Here is a 21,214-nt window from a genome sequence, read left to right as displayed (position 1 = left end):
CTGATGCCTGATTTCGTTGATGTGAAATATCCAGAACAGGCCACGCATGGTGGCTCATGCCTATAATCCCAGCACTTTAGGAGGCTGAGGTGGGCAAATCACTTGAGCACAGGAGTTCGAGACCAGCCTGGCAACATGGCAAAACCCATCTCTACAAAAAAAAAAAAAAAAAAAAAAAAAAAAAAAAAAAAATTAAAGTACAAAAACTAGCTGGGTGTGGTGGTGAGCACTTGTGGTCTCAGCTGCTCAGGGGACTGAGGTAGGAGGATCGCTTGTGTGAGGAGTTCAATGTTGCAGTGAGCTATCATGGCACCATTGCACTCAGAAACCACTGTCTGGGTGACAGAATGAGACCCTGTCTCAAAGAAACAGAAAAACGAAAAAGAAAAGAAATATCCAGAAAGTAAATCAGTGGTTGCCCAAGGCTGGGAGGTTTTTGGGACATGGAGAGTGACTACTAGTAGGTATGAGATTTTGGGGGCCAGTGATGAAAATGTACTAACTGTGGTGATGGTTGCACAAATCTGAATATACTAACATTATTGACTTGCATACTTTAAGTGGACGAATTGCATGATATGTGAATTATATTTGAATAAAGCTGACCAAACCCTTTACCTAAATTTAAAAGGTACAATAAAGCACCATATTTTCAAGACTCCATACAGATTTGTCACGTGTTAGAGTGGGTCCCTCTGACGAGAAGGGAAATAACAGGAAGGCTTGGATACTGGAGCAAATATTAAAATATGAGAGGCCCCTTTGCAGACCCATGATCGACACTTGAGTGAATGTGAGGTGAAAACCCTCAACAGTGGGACAGGCACCTCTTTGGAGAAGTGTGGCTGTGACAGGGAGCTGAGAAGTGGGACAGCAGCCTGATGCAGCTGTGGGTGAGGAGAGGGACAGTTAGACATGGGGAGAGTAGATTAGGAGCATAGCTGGCTGCTGTTGGGAGCGATCTAGTAGAAGGGAGAATGGAGAGGTGGTGCTGGAGCTGCTGATATGATTGAGCGAGATGGTAGGAGGAGAGGGAAGAGGGCAAATTCCTTCAGTCAACAGGAAGGAATTGGGGCAGAGGAGAACTGCTGGGAGTTCTGTGGGCTTGGAGAGGGATGATGGGAGGAGAGAGAACCAATGAAATAGTTTCTTTGGAGAATGGAAAGGAATCCTGGCCAGGCGCGGTGGCTCATGCCTGGAACTCCAGCACTTTGGGAGGCTGAGGTGGGTGCATCACCTGGGGCCAAGAGTTCAAGACCAGCCTGGCCAACGTGGTGAAAACCTGTCGTTACTGAAAACACAAAAATTAGCCGGGTGTGGTGACATGCACCTGTAGTCCCAGCTACTCGGGAGGCTGAGGCATGAGAATCACTTGAACCCAGAAGGCGGAGGTTGCAGTGAGCCAAGATTGCACCACTGCACTCCAGTCTGGGAGACAGAGAAAGACTCTGTCAAAAAAAAAAAAAAAAAGGGAAATCCTGCATGCAGATAAAGATTAGGGTCATTGGACTTCGCTGAAATGCCCATTTGAAGCCTGTGTTGTAGAACGGTGGAGTGTGTGTTATGGAAGAGGGGCTCCACATGGTAAAGCACGAGAGGAGCGTGGATAGTAAGGTGTGGGGTGCTGCAGAGGTCACAGACACTGGCCAGCATAGATTCAGGAGGGGACTATAGGACAGCAGAGCGAGTGCTGTAAGGGTCCCAGGACAGACAACGTGATTTGGAGAAGAGAAAACACTGGGCAAAATCAAAGGGGTGAAGGGAAGGTGGCTGGAACAAGCAGTTGGGTGCAGTCTGGGGACACACAGGGGACAACACTCGCAGACCCTAGACAGGAAGAAAGGTGGCTCCCAGCAGGGCAGGAAAGTCCTGTTGGGCAGCAGCCTTACCACCCACCGCCACCCTAGGTACTTCCTGTCCCACAGCCCTCTTATCCCTAAGGATCCTGAAGGGAGGGCTGTGTGGGCACAAAGCTAATAATAAAAGGGCGTCCAAAGAGGAAGGGGTCCTGAGGCCACGCACAGATGGTGATTTCTGGTCTGACCCACCTTTACTCATCTTCAGGTGAGCCCAGTGGTGGTGTCCTGCCTGGAGTGCCTTCGGCACCCTGCCGGTGCTTCCCGCTTAGACACAGCTGGGCTCATCAGGGATAGACCCATGAGCGTTTCGGTGGAGGAGGCCTGGATGGAGCTCAGTCATGTACAAGTCTCAGTACTGTGAGCTAGTAGGAAGACTAAACATAAAACTAAGAGATAATTCCCTGACGTTGGGTTAATTTCCTTACCATAAAAAGAAAGTATATTTTTTGGCCGGGCGAGGTGGCTCAAGCCTGTAATCCCAGCACTTTGGGAGGCCGAGACGGGCAGATCACGAGGTCAGGAGATCGAGACCATCCTGGCTAACACAGTGAAACCCCGTCTCTACTAAAAATACAAAAACTTAGCCGGGCGAGGTGGCAGGCGCCTGTAGTCCCAGCTACTTGGGAGGCTGAGGCAGGAGAATGGCGTGAACCCGGGAGGCGGAGCTTGCAGTGAGCTGAGATCCGGCCACCGCACTCCAGCCTGGGTGACAGAGCGAGACTCCGTCTCAAAAAAAAAAAAAAAAAAAAAAAAAAAAAAAGAAAGTATATTTTTGAGCTGGGCGCAGTGACTCACACGTGTAATCCCAGAATTTTGGGAGGCTGAGGCAGGCAGATCACTTGAGTCCAGGAGTTCAAGACCAGCCTGGCCAACACAGCAAAATCCCATTTCTATTAAAAATAGAAAAAATTAGCCAGGTGCAGTGGAGCACACCTGTAACGCCAGCTACTCGGGAGGCGGAGGCATGAGAATCTCTTGAGGGGAAATTGCAGTGAGCTGAGATCGCACTGCTATACTCCAGCCTGGATGACAGCAATATTTTGTCTCAAAAAAAAAAAAAAAAAAGAAAAGAAAAAAGAAAAGTAAGAAAGATAATTTTGGCCGGGCGCGGTGGCTCAAGCCTGTAATCCCAGCACTTTGGGAGGCCAAGACGGGTGGATCACGAGGTCAGGAGATCGAGACCATCCTGGGTAACCCGGTGAAACCCCGTCTCTACTAAAAAATACAAACAAACTAGCCGGGCGAGGTGGCGGGCGCCTGTAGTCCCAGCTACTTGGGAGGCTGAGGCAGGAGAATGGCATGAACCCGGGAGGCGGAGCTTGCAGTGAGCTGAGATCCGGCCGCTGCACTGTAGCCTGGGCGACAGAGCGAGACTCTGTCTCAAAAAAAAAAAAAAAAAAAAAAAAAGAAAGATAATTTTGAAGAAGAAAAAGGGAAAAGAGGAGGAAAAGAAAGAGGGCTTGGTTTGGTGTGTGCTACAGTGGTGGTCCCTAGATCAGCAGCAAGGGCTTGCCCTGGAAACTTGTTAGAAATGCACATTCTCAGGCTTGACCCCAAACTTAATGAATCAGAAACTCCGTATTAACAAACTCCGAAGGTAGTTCTAATGCACGCTGGAGTTTGAGAACTACAGTTCTGAGGCAATTTCCACTTTTTTCCACCCTCATCTCCAAACAGCCATGTTGCTGCTGGAGCCAGGCTGCAGGGTGCCAAGTAAAGGCTTAACTTAGGGTTAGAGGGGGGAAGTCCTGGTGTGCAGACCTGGTGAGGAGCTTCCTTACTCTCACTGGATGGAGACCAGCTTTGAAGCACCCAAAGCAGAGAGATCAGAACCATGGGAACACTGGAAGAATGTGACTCAGAGGGCCTTGGCCCTGCAGGGATGCGGTTATGAGAGCTGGTTTCCCTGCCCACCAGAAAGCACAGCAGCCACTGAAAGAGGTATACGACAACTTAAACTATTAGGAGCACTTGAAGAGATTCAAGTAGTATGAAAAAAAAAAAAAAAGAGGAAAAAGAAAAGAAAGTAAAAAAGGAAAAAGAAAGAAACAACTTTCTGGAACTAAAAAACATTATTTTCAACAAAAGAATTAGTATACGTATTGAAAGAGAGAATAGTCACTGCTGAGACTCCAATTAGTGGCTTGGAAGAACAAACGGAAATAATATTTCAAAGCATGGAGCAAATTATATGAAGAGATGGAAATAACAAGGAAAATATGATTCTTGGAGAATAGATCCAGTAGTCCTAAAATTCAACTATATTAGTTCCAAAAGGGGGAAAAGGAATAGATGGAGGAGAGGCAATAAAGAATAGAAGAAAATTTTGCTGACCTGAAGAAATATCTGAGCTTAAAGACTGAAAGGAAACAGGAAGATACAACAAGAAAAGACATACACACAGGCATGAAACTCCCAAACTTCAAGGTTAAAGAAAAACATTTTCAAGTTTTTAGACAGAAAGAGCAAGTTATCTACAAAAGGAAACAAATCACATTGGTATAGGACTTTTCATCTGCAACACTGGAAGCTCAAAGTGGGAAAACTGAGAGAAATAGATGACTACGTAGAAATCTTTCTTTTTCTTTCTTTCTCTTTTTTTTTTTTGAGATGGAGTCTCGCTCTGTTGCCCAGGTTGGAGTGTGGTGGTGCAATCTCGGCTCACTGCAACCTTCGCCTCCCGGGTTCAAGTGATTCTCCTGCTTCAGCTTCCTAAGTAGCTGGGATTACAGGTGTGCGCCACCACTCCCGGCTAATTTTTTGTATTTTTAGTAGAGATAGGGTTTCACCATGTTGGTCAGGCTGGTCTCAAACTCCTGACTTTGTGATCCACCTGTCTCAGCCTCCCAAACTGCTGGGATTACAGGCATGAGCCACTATGCCTGGCCAGGAATATTTTATTTATTTTTATTTTTTTGAGACTGAGTCTTGTTCTGTCGCCCAGGCTGGAGTGCAGTGGTGCAATCTCGGCTCACTGCAACCTCTGCCTCCCAGGTTTAAGTGATTATCCTGCCTCAGCCTCCCGAGTAGCTGGGACTACAGGCACCTGCCATGATGCCCGGCTAATTTTTGTATTTTTAGTAGAGATGGGATTTCACCATGTTGGCCAGGTTGGTCTCGAACTCCTGACCTCAAGTGATCCACCCACCTTGGCCTCCCAAAGTGCTGGGATTACAGGTGTGAGCCACCGCGCCCAGCCTTACACAGGAATCTCATACCCAGCTGAGAAAACTTTCACCTGTCAGGGCAAAATAAATCTTTTTGGCCATCCAAAGGATTCAGAGAGTATATCAATCTCATACCTCACCTGAAAGAATGGTTTGGTAACAGAACAGAGAAATCAAGACACAGGAAGGTGAAGAGAAGAAAGAACAAGTAGTGAGCAACAAACTTAGAAAGAAAAATATTATACAGTTAAATGTTCATGGAGCTTGACCTACATCTAACTATATCTACAACCAAAAGTACTATCCTATCTCAGAAAAACCTAGGAGTTGGAAGCAGAGTGAGAGAGGTAAGAAAAAGGATTCTAAATGTCTCTCTTATTGGTAGAAGTGCAGGACATGAAACATCTTAATGGAATACATATTTGGCATATTTGCAAATAATCATAAAGAAATGTGTGTTTTATTATTATTGCTGGGAAGGGAAAGTAACTAACAGAAGAATGGAAAAATATAGAACATCTAAAATAACAATGGGGTAGGGAAAATGAAATGAATAGCAACATGAGCTAAAAAGTTAAATCATGGGATGGGTAAAGAACATACAATAAGATAACAGAAATGAAATAAAAATGTACCATTCATTCCACTTGTGGAATCATAATTTATTCAAAAGAAGGCATAAAAAGAGGGAGAAAAGAGCCTGGGTGCGATGGCTCACGCCTGTAATCCCAGCACTTTGGGAGGCTGAGGCGGGTGGATCTTGAGGTCAGGAGTTCGAGACCAGCCTGACCGACATGGGGAAACCCCGTCTCTACTAAAAATACAAAAATTAGCCGGGCGTGGTGGTGTGTAGTCCCAGCTACTCAGGAGTCTGAGGCAGGAGAATCGCTTGAACCCAGGAGGCGGAGGTTGCAGTGAGCCAAGATCATGCCATTGCACTCCAGCCTGGGTGACAGAGCGAGACTCCATCTCAAAATAATAAATAAATAAATAAATAAAAGTGACAAAATAGATCTATATTTATTGACATAAAAAGATGTCTTATGCATACTGTTGAAATGTTAAAAAAAAAAAAAAGAAATACCCCATCTCTCTCTCTTAGGGACCCTGGTTTTTTTGGTCCTCAGCTCCCCTGACACTAATGTTCCCCCTTTTCTTACACAGATGTCTCCCCAGAGCCACATCAGGCAGGGAATCAGTGTAGGGAGGGCAGACCACACAGTCTGGTTTCTGAAACAGCTTTGAATAGAAGTATTCTGACCTTATGTCTCCTTCAGTCAGGACACTCCTAATATTAATGTCCCTATTATAGTTGTAGAAACTTGGGTTCACGAAATTAAAAGCTTTGCTTCAGGTCTGTACAAGGCATTCCTCTCCTGGGTCTGCTAAAGGAAAGGAGGCCTGCTACGTGTCCTCTCAAAATGTGCTAGGGGTTGCCAGGAGCAGAAGGATTAAAGGGGCTAGAAAATTCAATGTGAGTTGGAGAAGAGGTGGAAGAAGCATTGAGGTCAGGTTTCTGGGAGATGGGGGTGGCATAGAGGAGGTAAGGCAGGGGGCACCCAAAATTCTCACCCATCCTATCACGAAGTCTTGCCTCTACAGACATAACTCTACAAAAATCCAAGTGAGCCTTGAACAAATGATGAATGAATTAATGAATTAATGAATTAATGAAAAGGGAGACAGAGTTTATTGCTGTATTGGAAGGAATACGAAATCAAGAACGAGACCCTTTTCAAACCTGGGTGGCCCCAGTTCCTCTGAGTTCCCCCACATTCGTCAAATCCATAAGGTCCCCCAAGTCTCCCCAAGACAGTCATGGGGTAGGAGGGTATCCTGTACCCAGCCCATGGGGATAGGGACTGAAGAGTCACCCCTCTCACCCCCATGCTGAGGTCTGTGCTCAGCTACCCACAAGTCTGCAGATCTCAGTCCTTGCACATTCCCTGGTGGGGTCTTGTGTGCAGGTTGCCTTGACTCAGAGCCAACTTTGGGAATGCAGACAGGAGTCCTGGTCCCAGGTTTTGCAGGCAGAGAACTTGGTGGTGTCATCTGGGCAGGTGGTGTCATCTGCCCTGACCTCTAGGTATGGCAGGACCAAGATCGAGGTGTCACCAGCCCCCAGAAGGTTGTCTGAGCCAGAGAAGAATAAGTTGTGAATGAGGTCATTCCTGGTGACCCAACCCATGCATCCAAGACGTTAGAGTCCATCACCCCCAAGCCAGGCCCTGGTGCCTGACTGTGACTGGTGAGTTGGGGAACAAGGAGGGACTGGCTGTAGGGCTGTGTGTCCTCACGGATGGGGAGCTGGGTGAGGGTTGTGGTCTCTTACCTGGGGTAAGGGGCAGTGCCGCCGTGCGTACCACTCCTGGCAGTACAGGCTGACCTGGATTCCCTGGCCCAGAAACAGCATGGTCCACATCAGCACGTTCCATGCCGGGCCGGTGTGCTGGTCATGCATCATGAAGTTCAACATTCCTGGTGCAGGAGGAAAGGTTGTCACTCCAGCTCCAGGAGTTCCTTGTCTCCCTGGCTTCCCTCCCATTCCAGGGTATTGGGAAGAGATGGAACAAGAAGACCCCATTGGAGAAGATCTTGAACCCAGGTGCAGAAATTTGTAGAGGTCTAAAGTGGCTCATGTAAAACCAGGATTCTTCAGTTTGCACTTTAATATCCTGAATCTCATACTGAGCCTCTCAACCTCATCTCAGTTTTCTCCTTTGTCTTCCTCAAGTGCTTTTCTCCAACCAGAAACTTCCTCCCACATGCCCCAGGATACAGCTTGGCTCCTCCCAATGCTGCCTCCCTCCCTGCTTTCCAAGTGACCCCCTCCCCCACTCCACCTCTCAGTCCCAGCAGCCTCGCCTTCAGTCCTGGGGGGGAGGCCTCCCACCATCAGTCTGGGATCTCCAGGAGCAGGACCCAGGCCTCCCTCTGGATGGCTCCCCTCCAGTGGCAGAGAGGCCAGCTCACCTCCAATAACAAGGAAGAGTATCAGCATGACGGGATAGAAGAACCCCAGGACGAAGCAGAAGATATATTCATGGGCCACTGCGGAGACCAGGAACACACCCAGCATGGCTACCCCTCGGGCCTGGGCACCAAGGAGCTGGCAGGGTAAGGAAAGGAGTGAAGAGTGAGTCTCCATGAGCTCCTCCACAAAGAGTCCCCACCTTAAGGAAGCCAGGGAGAGTGTGGTACAGTGGAGAGAATATGGATCTGAGGTCAGAAGGGGTGACATCAATCTTATTTAAGAGTGTGCTGGCTGGGCACGGTCGCTCATGTCTGTAATCCCAGCACTTTGAGAGGCCGAGGCGGGCAGATTATGAGGTCAGGAGTTCAAGACCAGCCTGGCTAATATGGTGAAACCTCGTCTCTACTAAAAATACAAAAATTAGCTGGGTGTGGTGGCATTCGCCTGTAGTCCCAACTACTTGAAAGGCTGAGGCAGCAGAATCGCTTGAACCCAGGAGGCAGAGGTTGCAGTGACCCAAGATTACGCCACTGCACTCCAGCCTGGGAGACAGGGCGAGACTCCATCTCAAAAAAAAAAAAAAAAAAAAAGGCCGGGCGCGGTGGCTCAAGCCTGTAATCCCAGCACTTTGGGAGGCCGAGGCGGGTGGATCACGAGGTCAGGAGATCGAGACTATCCTGGCTAACATGGTGAAACCCCGTCTCTACTAAAAATACAAAAAACTAGCCGGGCGTGGTGGCGGGCGTCTGTAGTCTCAGCTACTTGGGAGGCTGAGGCGGGAGAATGGCGTGAACCCGGGAGGCGGAGCTTGCAGTGAGCCGAGATCGCGCCACTGCACTCCAGCCTGGGAGACACAGCGAGACTCCGTCTCGAAAACAAAACAAAACAAAACAAAACAAAAAAAAAAAAACAAGAGCATGCTACTATCCCATTGGGACTTAGGTGCCATTTCAAAATGAGAATATAATAATACTTACTTCTCAGGGTTACTGTGCTGATTAAATGTATGTAAAAACCCTTGGTAGCTGAAAATAGATATGTGCATGTTCCTTAGAAGGCTAAGGTGGGAAACAATGCCCTGTGGAGAGGGTGGAATTAAGGATAAAGATGGAAGAAAGCTAAGATTGCAAGGACTTTCTACCCATTGGGTTGGGTAAAATGAGAAAATGAGGACAGATGAAATCAAAAGGGCCTTTAGGCCTGGAAAAGGTGAGTGGTGTAGATGCCACACTGTAGCAGGAGGAAAGGAGAGGGAAGGAAGGAGAGCCCTCATTAAATGTGGGAGCTGAAGGGGTCTGCAGGGCCCATACCCACAGCCCATCCTGATACACGTAGCTGTACAGCCAATCATGGACCACCACGTTCCAAGTGCGGTAGTAGTTGGAGAAGGACGTTGAGTTCCACCAGTCCTGGAGAAAGTGGGGTCAAGGTGGGGGAAAGGAGGTAAGCAAGCATCTGGGTTCCGGCTCCTCCCCACTGCTCCCTTTGCCTGCACCCTATCCCAGTGTTCCAGAAGGGCTGGCTCCTGGCAGAACAGGGACAGCAGACACCCTCCCAGCTCCCTCCTCAGGACATGGAGGCCCTGTCCTCCCTCCTACTCCCTCTCTCAGGAGAAGATTCTGTAGTACCATGCACACAAAAGCAGTTAGCCCTGGCTTGTCAGGAGATGGAGGGGTGGCATTATAACCACATCTAGGGGACTGCATTTCTTATTATGGGAGGTGAACAGCATGGCTGAAGTGACATCCAACCTGGCCACCATCTTCCCCAGATCCCTCCCTAACCCTCCCTGCCTCCAGCTTCCAACTGGCCTAGGTCCAGGCCCCACCCGGTAGAACATTCTGTCTCCAAATCGTAGCATCTCGGCAAAGGCGTTGAGCCAGCAATGGAGGAAGGCAAAGAAGATGAGTAGCAGCATGAAGATTCCTGGTGGATGGCGACAAGAGGCTGCAGGTCAGGCTGGCCCACATGGACCCGCAGGCAGCCCTGCTCTGAGCTCTGAGGAGCCCCTGCCCAGAAACCAGGGCCCCAACTCTTACCATTCATTTATTGGGAATTCACAAATTTATGCATTCTTTTTTTTTTTTTTTTTTTTTTTTGAGACAGGCTGGATTGCAATGGTGTGATCATAGCTCACTGCAGCCTCAAACTCCTGGACTCAAGCGATCCTCCCACCTCAGCCTCCAAAGTAGCTGGAACTACAGATGTGAGCCACCATTCCCAGCTAATTTTTATTTTTAATTTTAATTTTTTTTTTTTTTTGAGACAGAGTCTCCCTCTCTCTCCCAGTCTGGAGTGCAGTGGTGAGATCTTGGCTCACTGCAAGCTCCGCCTCCCGGGTTCACGCCATTCTCCTGCCTCAGCCTCCTGAGTAGCTGGGACTATAGGCGCCCGCCACCACGCCCGGCTAATTTTTTTGTATTTTTAGTAGAGACGGGGTTTCACCATGTTAGCCAGGATGGTCTCAATCTCCTGACCTCATGATCCACCTCCCTCGGCCTCCCAAAGTGCTGGGATTACAGGTGTCAGCCACCGCACCCAACTGTTTTTAAATTTTTTGTAGAGATGAGATCTCACTATATTGTCCAGTTTAGTCTTGAACTCCTGGCCTCAAGCGGTCCTCCTTCTTTGGTCTCCCAAAGTATTGGGATTACAGGTGGTGAGCCACTGTGCCTGGCCTCATGCATTCATTTATTCATCCATGTGTTCATGTACATTTACTTGGCATCTACTTCGTGCCAGATGTTGGGGATGGAGATGAATCTCAAAGGGCCATTGGGAGTTCATAGAGTGATTGAAGTGAGACACACACAGACACAGAGACAGAAAGACGTGTCCAACCATATGCCAGGGCAAATGTAATGGGAGCTAAGTACGGTGGCACTGATGTGCCTGCGAGTACAGAGAAACAGGTGGGTCGTGGTAATTGGTGGCTACAAAAGGAAGGTTTCCCAGAGGAGGGGGCATCTCAGCCATGGGCCTCCAAGAAGCAACTAGATTCCATGGCTGAACGTGGGGAAAGGGTATCTCAAGCTGAGTGGCCAGTATGGGCAAAGGCCTGGAGGCATGGAAGTACATATCTTTCAGGGCTTGTGGTAGGATGAGAAGATAGGCTGGGGCTGCGTGGGAAGGACTCTTGGATGCCACATCAAGGGTTCAAATCTGATCCGAAAGTGCCAGCATTGACTTATCACTAGAATTTTTGAAGGAGGGTAGGGAATGATTAGTTGTAGTAGGAAAGTTCCCCTGGGCAGCAGTGTCAGGGGTAGATGGGAGAGGAAAGATCTGGGTGCCAGGGAGATGGGTAGGAAGCTGATGTGGAGGGGGAGTGATGGTCTGAACCGAGACCATGGCAGTGGGCCCTGATAGGAGGTGACAGATGTGAGGGGAGACTCAGAAGGAGAACGTGTTGAAACAGAGGGAAGGTAACTAGCAAGGCCTTCCCTGATTTGCCTTCCCCAGGGCACAGCTACTCCAGCCCTACCTTAGTTGGCTCACCTGGCAACGTGGCATGCAGGATAGAGAGCACCAGGGCACGGGTGCTGAAGGGCTCTCGGCTCATGTTGGCAAAGACAGGAACACAGAGTCGGCCCAGGATGAAGCAGGCATAGAGCACACAGCCCAGGGCCTGGAGGGGGCGTGGGGACACATAACTGGAGAGGGACGCTGGCAGCTGCTGGTGGCATTGGGTCTCTGGCCCAGCACTGGCCTTCTCTTCCCTTGGCACCACCCTCCCTCTGCCTCCCCAGACCTCCCAGAAATGTCCCCTCTCCACCACCATGAGTCACAGGTCCACCCTTCTACCCTATCTTCTCACCTGAGCAAAGTTCTTGGCCACATAATTCCACCTGATATAGGGCGTCCTGCAGCGGCAATTGGGACAATATGTTTCTCATTCTTTCATGTTGTTCCCTGCTCAGCCTAGGCACAGGTTTTGGGGCCCTCTCTCCGCAGTTCCCTTAATTGCTCAGGCCTGGGAGGATTATCTAGGGTGGTGGGGTCTAGGATACTTTGAACTTTCCATAACAGAGTGACAAGAGGGTTTTAAGCATGGATGTCAACAAAGGTGTGTAGGATGGGTAGGATTTTCAGAACTAAAATCAGGACAGTCCTGGGTAAACCAGGAAAGTGGGCTGCCCTAGTGTCATCATAGGCTGGGCAAGGAGACAGGGTAGTCTACCAGTCACCTATTTCCCATCTTTATTATTAGATGCTTCCTGAGAAAGTGGCCAGTGCCTGAGGTGAGCCTGAGGACCTCAGGGAGGGGAGAGTAGAAGGGTAAGGTTCCTGTGGGCCTGGGCATGTGGGGAAGGGATGCAGGGTCTTACCTGGGGTAAGTCTCCCTGTAGATGAGTGTTGGGCAGAAGAGGAAGTAGAGGTAGCTGGAGAAACTGGGGGCCTGGATCCCCTCACCTGGGGAGGAATGAGAGAGGTGGATTAGTAAGGGGAAGGGCAGAGGGCAGAGGGCAGAGGTGAGGGGGCTGCTGGGGAAGGGTAGTGGGACTGGTGAGTGGAGAAATGGATAGGGTGGGGGTGGGGGATAAGCAAGGAGCTGGATGTAGGACCTAGATGCAGGCTGGGGGAGCTAAGCTGGGCAGGAATGGAACTGGCTCTTTAACACCATCTCTTCTGTTTTCATTTCAGGCACCCTATCTTCCAGTGCAGGGCCTGCTGTGGCCAGAGCTTCATTTGGTACCCACACGTTCGACAACCCATTCTCCTTCCCCTTCTGTCTGGACTTCGTAATACAGGTACATCTTGTTTTACTGCACTTCCCAGATATTGCCTCTTTTACAAATTGAAAGTTTGTGGCAACCCTGCAAGAGACAAGCCTATCAGTGCCACTTTTTCCAGCGGCAAGTGCTCACTTCATGCCACTGTGTCACATTTTGGCAATTCCTGAAATATTTATAACTTTCTTCTTTTTATTATATGTGTTATGGTGCACAGGCATAGAACACACAGCCCAGGGCCTGGAGGGGGCATGGGGACACCTAACTGGAGAGGGACACTGGCAGCTGCCGGTGGCATTGGACCTTTGGCCCAGCACTGGCCTCCTCTTCCCTTGGCACCACCCTTCCACTGCCTCCCCAGGCCTCCCAGAAATGTCCCCTCTCCGCCACCATGAGTCACAGGTCCACCCTTCTACCCCATCTTCTCACCTGAGCAAAAATCACTGTGATCAGTGATTTTTAATGTTACTATTGTAATTGTTTTAGGGCATCATGAAACACACCCAAATAAGAGAGCAAACTTAACTGACAAATTCTGTGTGTGTTCTGACTACTGCACTGACCGGCCATTCTCCCATCTCTTCTGTTCTCCTCGAGCCTTCCTATTCTCTGAGATACAACAATATTGAAGTTAGGGGCCAGGCTCAATGACTCACTCCTGTAATCCCAACACTTTGGGAGGCCAAGGCAGGAGGATTGCTTAAGCCCAGGAGTTCAAGACCAGCCTGGGCAACATAGCAAGACCCTGTCTCTAAAAAAAAAAAAAAAAAAAATTGGCTGGGCATGGTGGCTCATGCCTGTAATCCCAGAACTTTGGGAGGCCGAGATGGGTGGATCACTGGATGTCAGGAGTTCGAGACCACCCTGGCCAACATGATGAAACCCTGTCTCTACTAAAAATACAAAAAAATTAGCTGGGTGTGCTGATGCACACCTATAATCCCAGCTACTCAGGAAGCTGAGGCAGGAGAATCGCTTGAACCCAGAAGGTGGAGGCTGCAGTGAGCCAAGACTGCGCCATTGCACTCCAGCCTGGGAAACAAGGCAAGACTCCATCGCAAAAAAAAAAAAAAAAATTGAAATTGAAATTAGGCCAATTAATAACCTTGAAATGGTCTTTAAGTGTTCAAGTGAGTGAAAGAAAGAGTTGCATGTCTCTCACTTTTTTTTTGTTTTTTTTGAGACTTGATCTCACTCTGTTGCCCAGGCTGGAGTACAGTGACACAGTCATGGCTCACTGCAGCCTCCACCTCCCGGACTCAAGTAATCTTCCCACCTCAGCTTTCCACACAGCTGGGACCACAGGCATTAGCCACCACACCTGGCTAATTTTTAAAAGTTTTTTGAAGTGAGACCCCATCTCACTATGTTGCTCAGGCTGGTCTTGAACTCCTGGGCTCAAACAATCCTCCCATCTCAGTGTCCCAGAGTGCTGGGATTACCGGTGTGAGCCACTGTGCTCAGCCTGCAGCTGGTGACTTTAAGGGCTCTTGTTAAGGGCTAATGCAGCTGGTGATTTAAGTTGGAGCCAGTGCCAACTTGTCATTCCAAAAATTCTAGGGCCCTTAAGAATGATGCTAAATATACACTGCATGTGCTCTATAAATGGAACAACAAAGCCTGGGTGACAGGCTGGGCCTGGAAATAGGAAATAGGAAAGTGCCAGAAGTCCTGGGTAACAAGAGGTGCCATCTGTCAGAGGCAGGAGCTGAGAATGCCTATCGATGAAAGCCCACAGAGCCCAGCTGGAGGCCAGGGCTGTGCCTGGTGGGCAACCTGGGCTTAGGAAGGCAGGGATTTTATCAGGATCCTGCACCTGCTGGCTTCGTTCAGTCAGTCAAGAGGACTGAGTTGGCCGGGCGCGGTGGCTCACGCCTGTAATCCCAGCACTTTGGGAGGCCGAGGCGGGCGGATCACAAGGTCAGGAGATCGAGACCACGGTGAAACCCCGTCTCTACTAAAAATACAAAAAATTAGCCGGGCGCGGTTGTGGGCGCCTGTAGTCCCAGCTACTCGGGAGGCTGAGGCAGGAGAATGGCGTAAACCCGGGAGGCGGAGCTTGCAGTGAGCTGAGATCCGGCCACTGCACTCCAGCCTGGGCGACAGAGCGAGACTCCGTCTCAAAAAAAAAAAAAAAAAAAAAGGACTGAGTTCACAACCGGGCAAGATGAAGGCCTCACCTCTTCTGGCACGAAGGGTCCCAGGCACAGCCTCTCTCAGGAAGGAGTAGCTTTTCATCAGGAACCTAACCTGTGGCAGAGTGGAAGGGAGGCCAAGTTGCTGTGTGGCTTTAAGCAAATCGCTTAACCTCTCTGTGCTCTGGGTTACCTCTGAGAGGCAGGCAGAGTGTAAGATCTGTCTGGTCAGAGTCCATATTTTTTCTTTTTGTTTGATGGCTGTATAGCCTAACATATGCTGGGATGAATGAAGGTTGCTGGGATGAGAGGCCAGAGCGGAGTCTTCCGGTCAACTTCCTGTGATGGCGGTGTCACACTGTTTGCCTTCCAGCCTGCAGGTTCCCCAAATCCCTCGTAACGGACTCTGCCCCGGTAACTAGCTCCGCCCCTGCCAATGCAGTCTCTGCCCTCCCTCTCGTGGGCCCTGCCCCCTCTTTGGGGGACTCCCTTCTGCTGAGATGGCCCCGCCCACCCGTTCCTTCCTGTCCCCCAGCAGGGCTTGGCCCTCACCTGCTCGAAGACCAGGACACAACGGGAGGCCGGCGGGAGCTGATGCTCCACAGCCACGTGGACTGGCAGTGCGCAGAGCACCAGGGCATGGGCAGCTAGCAGCGCGCAGCCCAGGCCCGCCCCCAGCGTCCAGGTGCCCCTGGCCCCAGGCCTGGCCCACAACCGCAGGGCCTGGTACGGCGCCAGCAGGGTGGACAGAAACATGGGCACCCAGGTCACCAGCGCCAACGGCAGCTGTCCGAAGCTGAAGATCAGTAGGTCAAACTCCAGCAGCAGCCTTGGAGTGGGGAGGAGAGACAAAGTAGACAAGTGAAGTCCATTCTTGTCCCCTTCCTCTTCAGTCCGAGCTCCTGGAAGATGAACTGAGGTATCTTGATCAGGTTGTGAGCTCCCCGTCTCTGGAGGTGTTCAAGACGGCACCTCTGTGGCACAGGGCGTTGCTCCAGGAGACTTAGTCATGGCATGAGTTTGATTCTAAATGACCTTGAGAGCCCTCTCTGGTTTCATGGCGTTGCTAAGGGCTCAGTACTCTATATACAACACATGTTAGGATATGAGGTAACTAGACTGACTGACTTAGTTTTGTTCCTTTGGAGCGTCTGTTGTAGGTTGGAGCTAATAGGATGCCGGTTGTTCAGTGTTTTGTTAGCCTAGGTTAAGAGTGTGTGGTTTGTTAAGGGGAAAAACAAAACAACTTAATTGTCCATTAGTAAAGGACTAAGTGAACAAATCTGACACCTCCATACTCTGCAGTCCTTCAAACCAATGGACTAACATGAAAAGATCCCTAAAATAAATTGTTAGTGAGTAAAAGCAAATTACACAATAATAGGTACAGTTTCTTATTTATGTGAAACCTCCACAATGTACCTATCTTTGGTACTGAATGTCAATGCATGGAAAATGCTCTGGAGGGAAACTCAGAAACTGTTTTCTTTTTTAGAGACAGAGTTTTGCTCTGTCACCCAGGCTGGAGTGCAGTGGTGCAATCTCTGGTCACTGCAACCTCCGCCTCCTGGGTTGAGGTAATTATCCTGCCTCAGCCTCCTGAATAGCTGGGACTACAGGCTTGCACCACCACGACTGGCTAATTCGTGTGTGTGTGTGTGTGTGTGTGTGTGTATATATATATATATATATATATATATATATTTTTTTTTTTTTTTTTTTTCAGTAGAGACAGGGTTTCATCATATTGGCCAGGATGGTCTTGAATTCCTGACCTCAAGTGATCCGCCTGCCTTGGCCTCCCAAAGTGCTGGGATTACAGGCATGAGCCACTGCGCCCAGTCAGAAAGCAGTGTGGGATTGAAGGAGGTGGTCAAGAAGGACCCCCTTTACAGGAAAACATGTATTTGAGCTTTTTACTGAGATTTTATCATTTTTAATTTTTTTAATTTGTTTTTTTCTTATGCAAACCTAGCGGTAGATTTTACCCTTTTAATACTTACAGAACTAACAACAAAAATTTTACCAAAAGGCAATGCTGTTGCTGAACCTGTGGATCCTTGGTCCTGTTTTTGTTATTGCTTCCCAAGCCTGACATAGGGAGAGGGGCTGTGGCAGGCCAGGTTTCACTAACACAGGCCTCCATAACAACTGTTTCAGTACTGGCTGAGTGGTTAAGTTAAATATTAAAAGCCAGTGCCCTTAGACAAAGGCCGGAATGTAACAAAAGCCCACCAAGAGTTTTGCCTAGGCCTTTCCTGAACCTCAAAGCATGATTAAACAAGTTTTGCTGGGGGTCTGAAGAAGCTCTTCAAACCTCCATGATCTAGCAGGAGACAAGAGAAGGGTAATCACCCCAGCACCTGGACCCAATTAGATTAAGTCAACTTACTGAGGCTCCAGAAGAAGGTCTTCAAGACTCAGACCTTAGTTATAGATTAAAAGAAGTTAATCACTTATGTCTTTAGATGAATGCACACTTACACATAGACGTATAGCTTAGAAGGTATATATGCTCTGGAAATTGCAATTTTTAGTTGGCCTAGTGATAATTTACAGGCCTTCTCCCTGTAACCAGTTATAGAAATAAAATCTCTCTTCCTCCCCAGTTCATCTGCATCTCGTTATTGGGCCACAAGAAATAGCAGCCCCAACCCTCAGTTTGGTCCAGGAATGGTTGGAGTCCTGAAAATACAGACCCCCAGGTTATACAGCTCTCTGAAGCTCATCCTCACAGTTGGGTGGGGTGCTCTGTGGGGGAAATGACCCACCCAGGCACTTGGGTACATGTCTGTCTTCCCCACAAGACTGGGAGTGCCTCACAGACAGGAGTGGGGTCTGCCCCCTCATTTCTCTGAACACTAGGACTGGTACTCGGGAGGTGCTCAATGGAGGTTACTTGAATAGAACTGACTGGGAAAGGAGTGTGTATGGGTGTGCATGTGTGCACACACACACATCTGCCTCAGGGCAAGGTGTCATTGAGAAGCATTTGAGAGTGACTGGCCCTGGGAGGACAGACCAAGGGCCAACCAAGGCTGGGGAAGGAAGGGATCCTAGAGAGTGTTTCGGGTGGGAAGGTTGTTGGGAGCAAAGTTGGTACATGTCCAATAACCAAAGGGGGGACCTGTGTCCGCTTGCCCCAAGGGCAAGTGGGGCACTGAGGACCCAGAGGGTCTGATCAGATAGGTGTGTCTGTCCCAGGTGAGAAGGGGACCTACCTGCCCTCATCAATGAAGTCGATGGCCAGGGTGCTGATGATGAAGACACACAGGCCAGCGATGAACATGTGGTAGATGGTGCGGAAATGCTGCACCTCCATCAGCTCACTGGAGGGACAGGGGCCTGAAGGTCAGTGTGGGAGGGTCCTCAGGGTGGTGTGAACTAGCTCAGACACTGTACACATGAGGCATGGGGCCTAACGATCCAGAACTTCCAGCTAAAGGCCTTTCTTCCACAACCACGCCCAGGGCAAATAGGGGACCTGCACCTTAGAAACCCTTTCCAAGTCCTCCCCACAAACCACCTAGAGCCTGGGGATGAGAAATGAGGTACCGTGACCCCCAGCCAAAGCCCTTTCTTTTCCTCCCATTACTTGTCATCACCCGACTTACTCAAGCAGGGACTTGCGGATGATGAAAACTTTCTGTTTCCCCGGGGATGGCTCCTGGGTCCTGAATTGAGATGTTTGTTCAGGGTCAGGAAGAAGTCAGTGGGCAGAGGGCAGGGCCATGCAGAAGGTCAATACTTGGGAGCCAAGGGGAGTGGTAGGGAGAGGCCAGGGCTAGGGCCAGAGGGCAGGACCGGGTGGAAGGTCAGGGCCAGGGCAGAGTGAGGCCCAGTAGGTGGAGGCCAGTGTTAGGAAGACAAGATAAGTGGGGAAGAGGGAAGGCTGGAGTCGCAGTCCTGCCAAGGTTGGCAAGGGCACATCATGTGATAGCTCATGATCATTGCTACAGAGGAGCCTGCGCAGCTGCTCCCTAGACTCACCTACTCAAGGAATCTGGGGGAGGCAGGGGCGGAGGTTTGTCTTGAGATGGGTAGGATTGTATAGCCTCCCACATGGCCCGATCCAGCAGCTCCTTCAGTTGTCCCTGCACTTGCTCCAGCAATTGTGCCTTCACAGCCTGTGGGACAAAGCCAGGGCAGAGCCCACTGTCCCTCCAGTCAGCCATCCTTTCATTTACCAGACATTCACCGAGTTTCTACCTATGCCAGGCATAGTGCTTTAAAAACAAAAAAAAAAACCTGGGGGGTCTGCAGGGATGGGGGATCAGTGGTCAGCAGTGGCAGCCCTGTGGGGGGAAGGGCAGGCATTGGTGGGGTGGTGATGGGTCTGCTGGTGGGGTAGGACCCCACAATGCTAAGTGCTGTGGTAAAAAGATGAACAAGCCATGATTCCTGCCCAGAGTTGATCTCCTTCTGGCTTCCCGGGGCATCAGTAAGGATCAGGGAGTGACAGCAGGAGCAAGGCTTCCCCTCCCTGGGTCTGAATTCCAGCCTGGTCACCTCTGATTGTCAGTCCTCACCCCTGTCCTCCAGCCACACTAGCAGGAAGACTCTATCTACTGGCTTTCAATGACCCTCGGGACCTGTGCTTCAAACCCCTACATCTTTACCCTTAATTCTAACCTGATCTTTGTACCAGGAACAAGTCATCAGGCTGGGCACCGTGGCTCACGCCTGTAATCCCAGCAATTTGGGAGGCCAAGGCAGGTGGATCACTTGAGGTCAGGAGTTCAAGACCAGCCTGGCCAATATGGTGAAACCCCGTCTCTACTAAATATACAAAAAAAAAAAAAAAAAAAAAATTTAGCCACACCTGGTGGCACTCATCTGTAGTCCCAGCTACTCACTTGAACCTGGGAGGCAGAGGTTGCAGTGAGCTGAGATTGTGCTGATGCACTCCAGCCTGAGCGACAGAGCAAGACTTTGACTCAAAACAAAAAGCAAAAACCAAAACAAGGCATCTTTATCACCAAGCCTCACTCCTGCCTCCTGCGACCAAGCATCTGTCCACTTGACCTCTGACGCCCCTCACCTCCATGTGTCGGGTCCATTTCACCAAGTCCGGGGCTCTGTGCGTCTCAGTGTTTCCTGGGAGGAGTGATCAAAGGCACAGTCAACAGGAGGAGTTGGGGTTCTGCAGACCCAGAGGCATCCTGTGTTCAGGAAATGCTTTGTGTGCTCAGCAGCCACCCTCACCCCAACCAGCCAATATCTAGTTTCATGGGTGGGGCTACTAGAAGGGGAAGTTGCTGTTGCCAGTGGTGAGGCGGCCATAGGCAAGCAGGGGGCCTGGTGACATTACTGGGAACAGGGCACTCAGGGAATGGGAAGCTACTCCGTTCACCCTCTGGGGCTAAAGAGTCAGAAAGATAAGGCCAGGCCACAGCTCTGACGTAGCTCTTTTCTGTTCCATCTCCCAGCTGGGTGGCTCAGGGCTGAGGCCAGGGTCTGCCTTCCTTGGCCTCTCTGGACAGCAGGAAGGATTGGCATCAGGCAGTTGGAGCCTTCTCTCCATAGCGCATCTCTCCCCTCCTGCCCCACCACCCGCTGGTGCCTTCTGTGCCCCCCGAGGGCGAGGCCGGCTCACCATCTCTGCAGGGTTGGTGTTCCCGCTCCCCTCCCGGCCCTTCTGTCCTCTGCAGACGCAGACGGGCCCCGCCTGGCTCCATGGAGCGGTCTCCAGTGGGCAGCAGGCAGCCCTTGCCTGTGTTCCCTCCTTCCTTTGCAGTGTGGCCTGCCCTACAGAACTCTTGTCCCACTCAGCTCAGGTGACAGCTCCAAAGACTAAAGTCCTTTCAGGAGGAGGGGGCCTCTGGGAGCGCAATAGGTTATCTGATCCGGAGGGCAGAGCTTCTCAGATTCAGGCCTCACTCTGCTGTCTGTTCCAGGGATGGCCACATCCCCCTAACACCCCAACCATCATCCAGATGCCCAGCTCCAAGGGTGCTATCCACCAACCCCACACACACACAGGAATAGTGGCTGGGTACGTCGCGGGGAGGGGAACTTTGCCTCTCAGAAGCTTGTCACCTAGCATGGCTGGCCTTCAGTCTCTCCCAGCAGGCTGAAGGTCGGGGAGGAGTCAGAAATGTCTTCATGTATCAGTGCGTTCAGCTCCCTTTCACCACAAGGTGTGTGACTGATGCATGTGGTAATATTCTGATGGGGTTAGCACCGTGCTACTCATGGAGCTGGGGCCCCTCCAGGAAAGGCTGAGTGCCAGGGCCCCTGAACATCTGCGCTTCCTGACACCTGCTTGGGTGAGCATGTAGGCAGAAAGGAGGCTAAACAAACACGTATTAAGCACCTAAGGAATATCAGGTGTTGTCACATACGG

At 50.1% G+C, this 21,214-nt stretch overlaps 2 protein-coding genes across 2 annotated transcripts in view; one reads left to right on the top strand and one right to left on the bottom strand.

The window, feature by feature from the left end:
• The window catches only part of SPRYD3 (SPRY domain containing 3), a 99,264-nt gene that overhangs the window by 38,055 nt on the left and 39,995 nt on the right, over positions 1–21,214 (top strand). The gene's annotated exons all lie outside the window — the stretch shown is intronic.
• On the bottom strand, positions 6,698–20,641 carry SOAT2 (sterol O-acyltransferase 2). Its single transcript, XM_050748884.1, has 15 exons — positions 20,465–20,641; positions 19,910–19,965; positions 18,859–18,995; positions 18,483–18,542; positions 18,090–18,197; positions 15,421–15,697; positions 14,914–14,983; positions 12,329–12,413; positions 11,818–11,863; positions 11,499–11,628; positions 9,829–9,926; positions 9,311–9,409; positions 8,000–8,135; positions 7,359–7,504; positions 6,698–7,159 (listed from the first exon to the last, which is right to left on the bottom strand). Exons 1-15 carry the CDS (start codon positions 20,544–20,546, stop codon positions 7,109–7,111), a joined length of 1,581 nt encoding a protein of 526 aa, XP_050604841.1. The 5' UTR covers positions 20,547–20,641; the 3' UTR covers positions 6,698–7,108.

The sequence above is a fragment of the Macaca thibetana genome, chromosome 11, assembly GCF_024542745.1.
Source record: "Macaca thibetana thibetana isolate TM-01 chromosome 11, ASM2454274v1, whole genome shotgun sequence".
NCBI lineage: Eukaryota > Metazoa > Chordata > Mammalia > Primates > Cercopithecidae > Macaca > Macaca thibetana.
The sequence above is the reverse complement of the archived record's forward strand: the minus strand, read 5'-3'. Positions and strand labels throughout refer to the sequence as shown.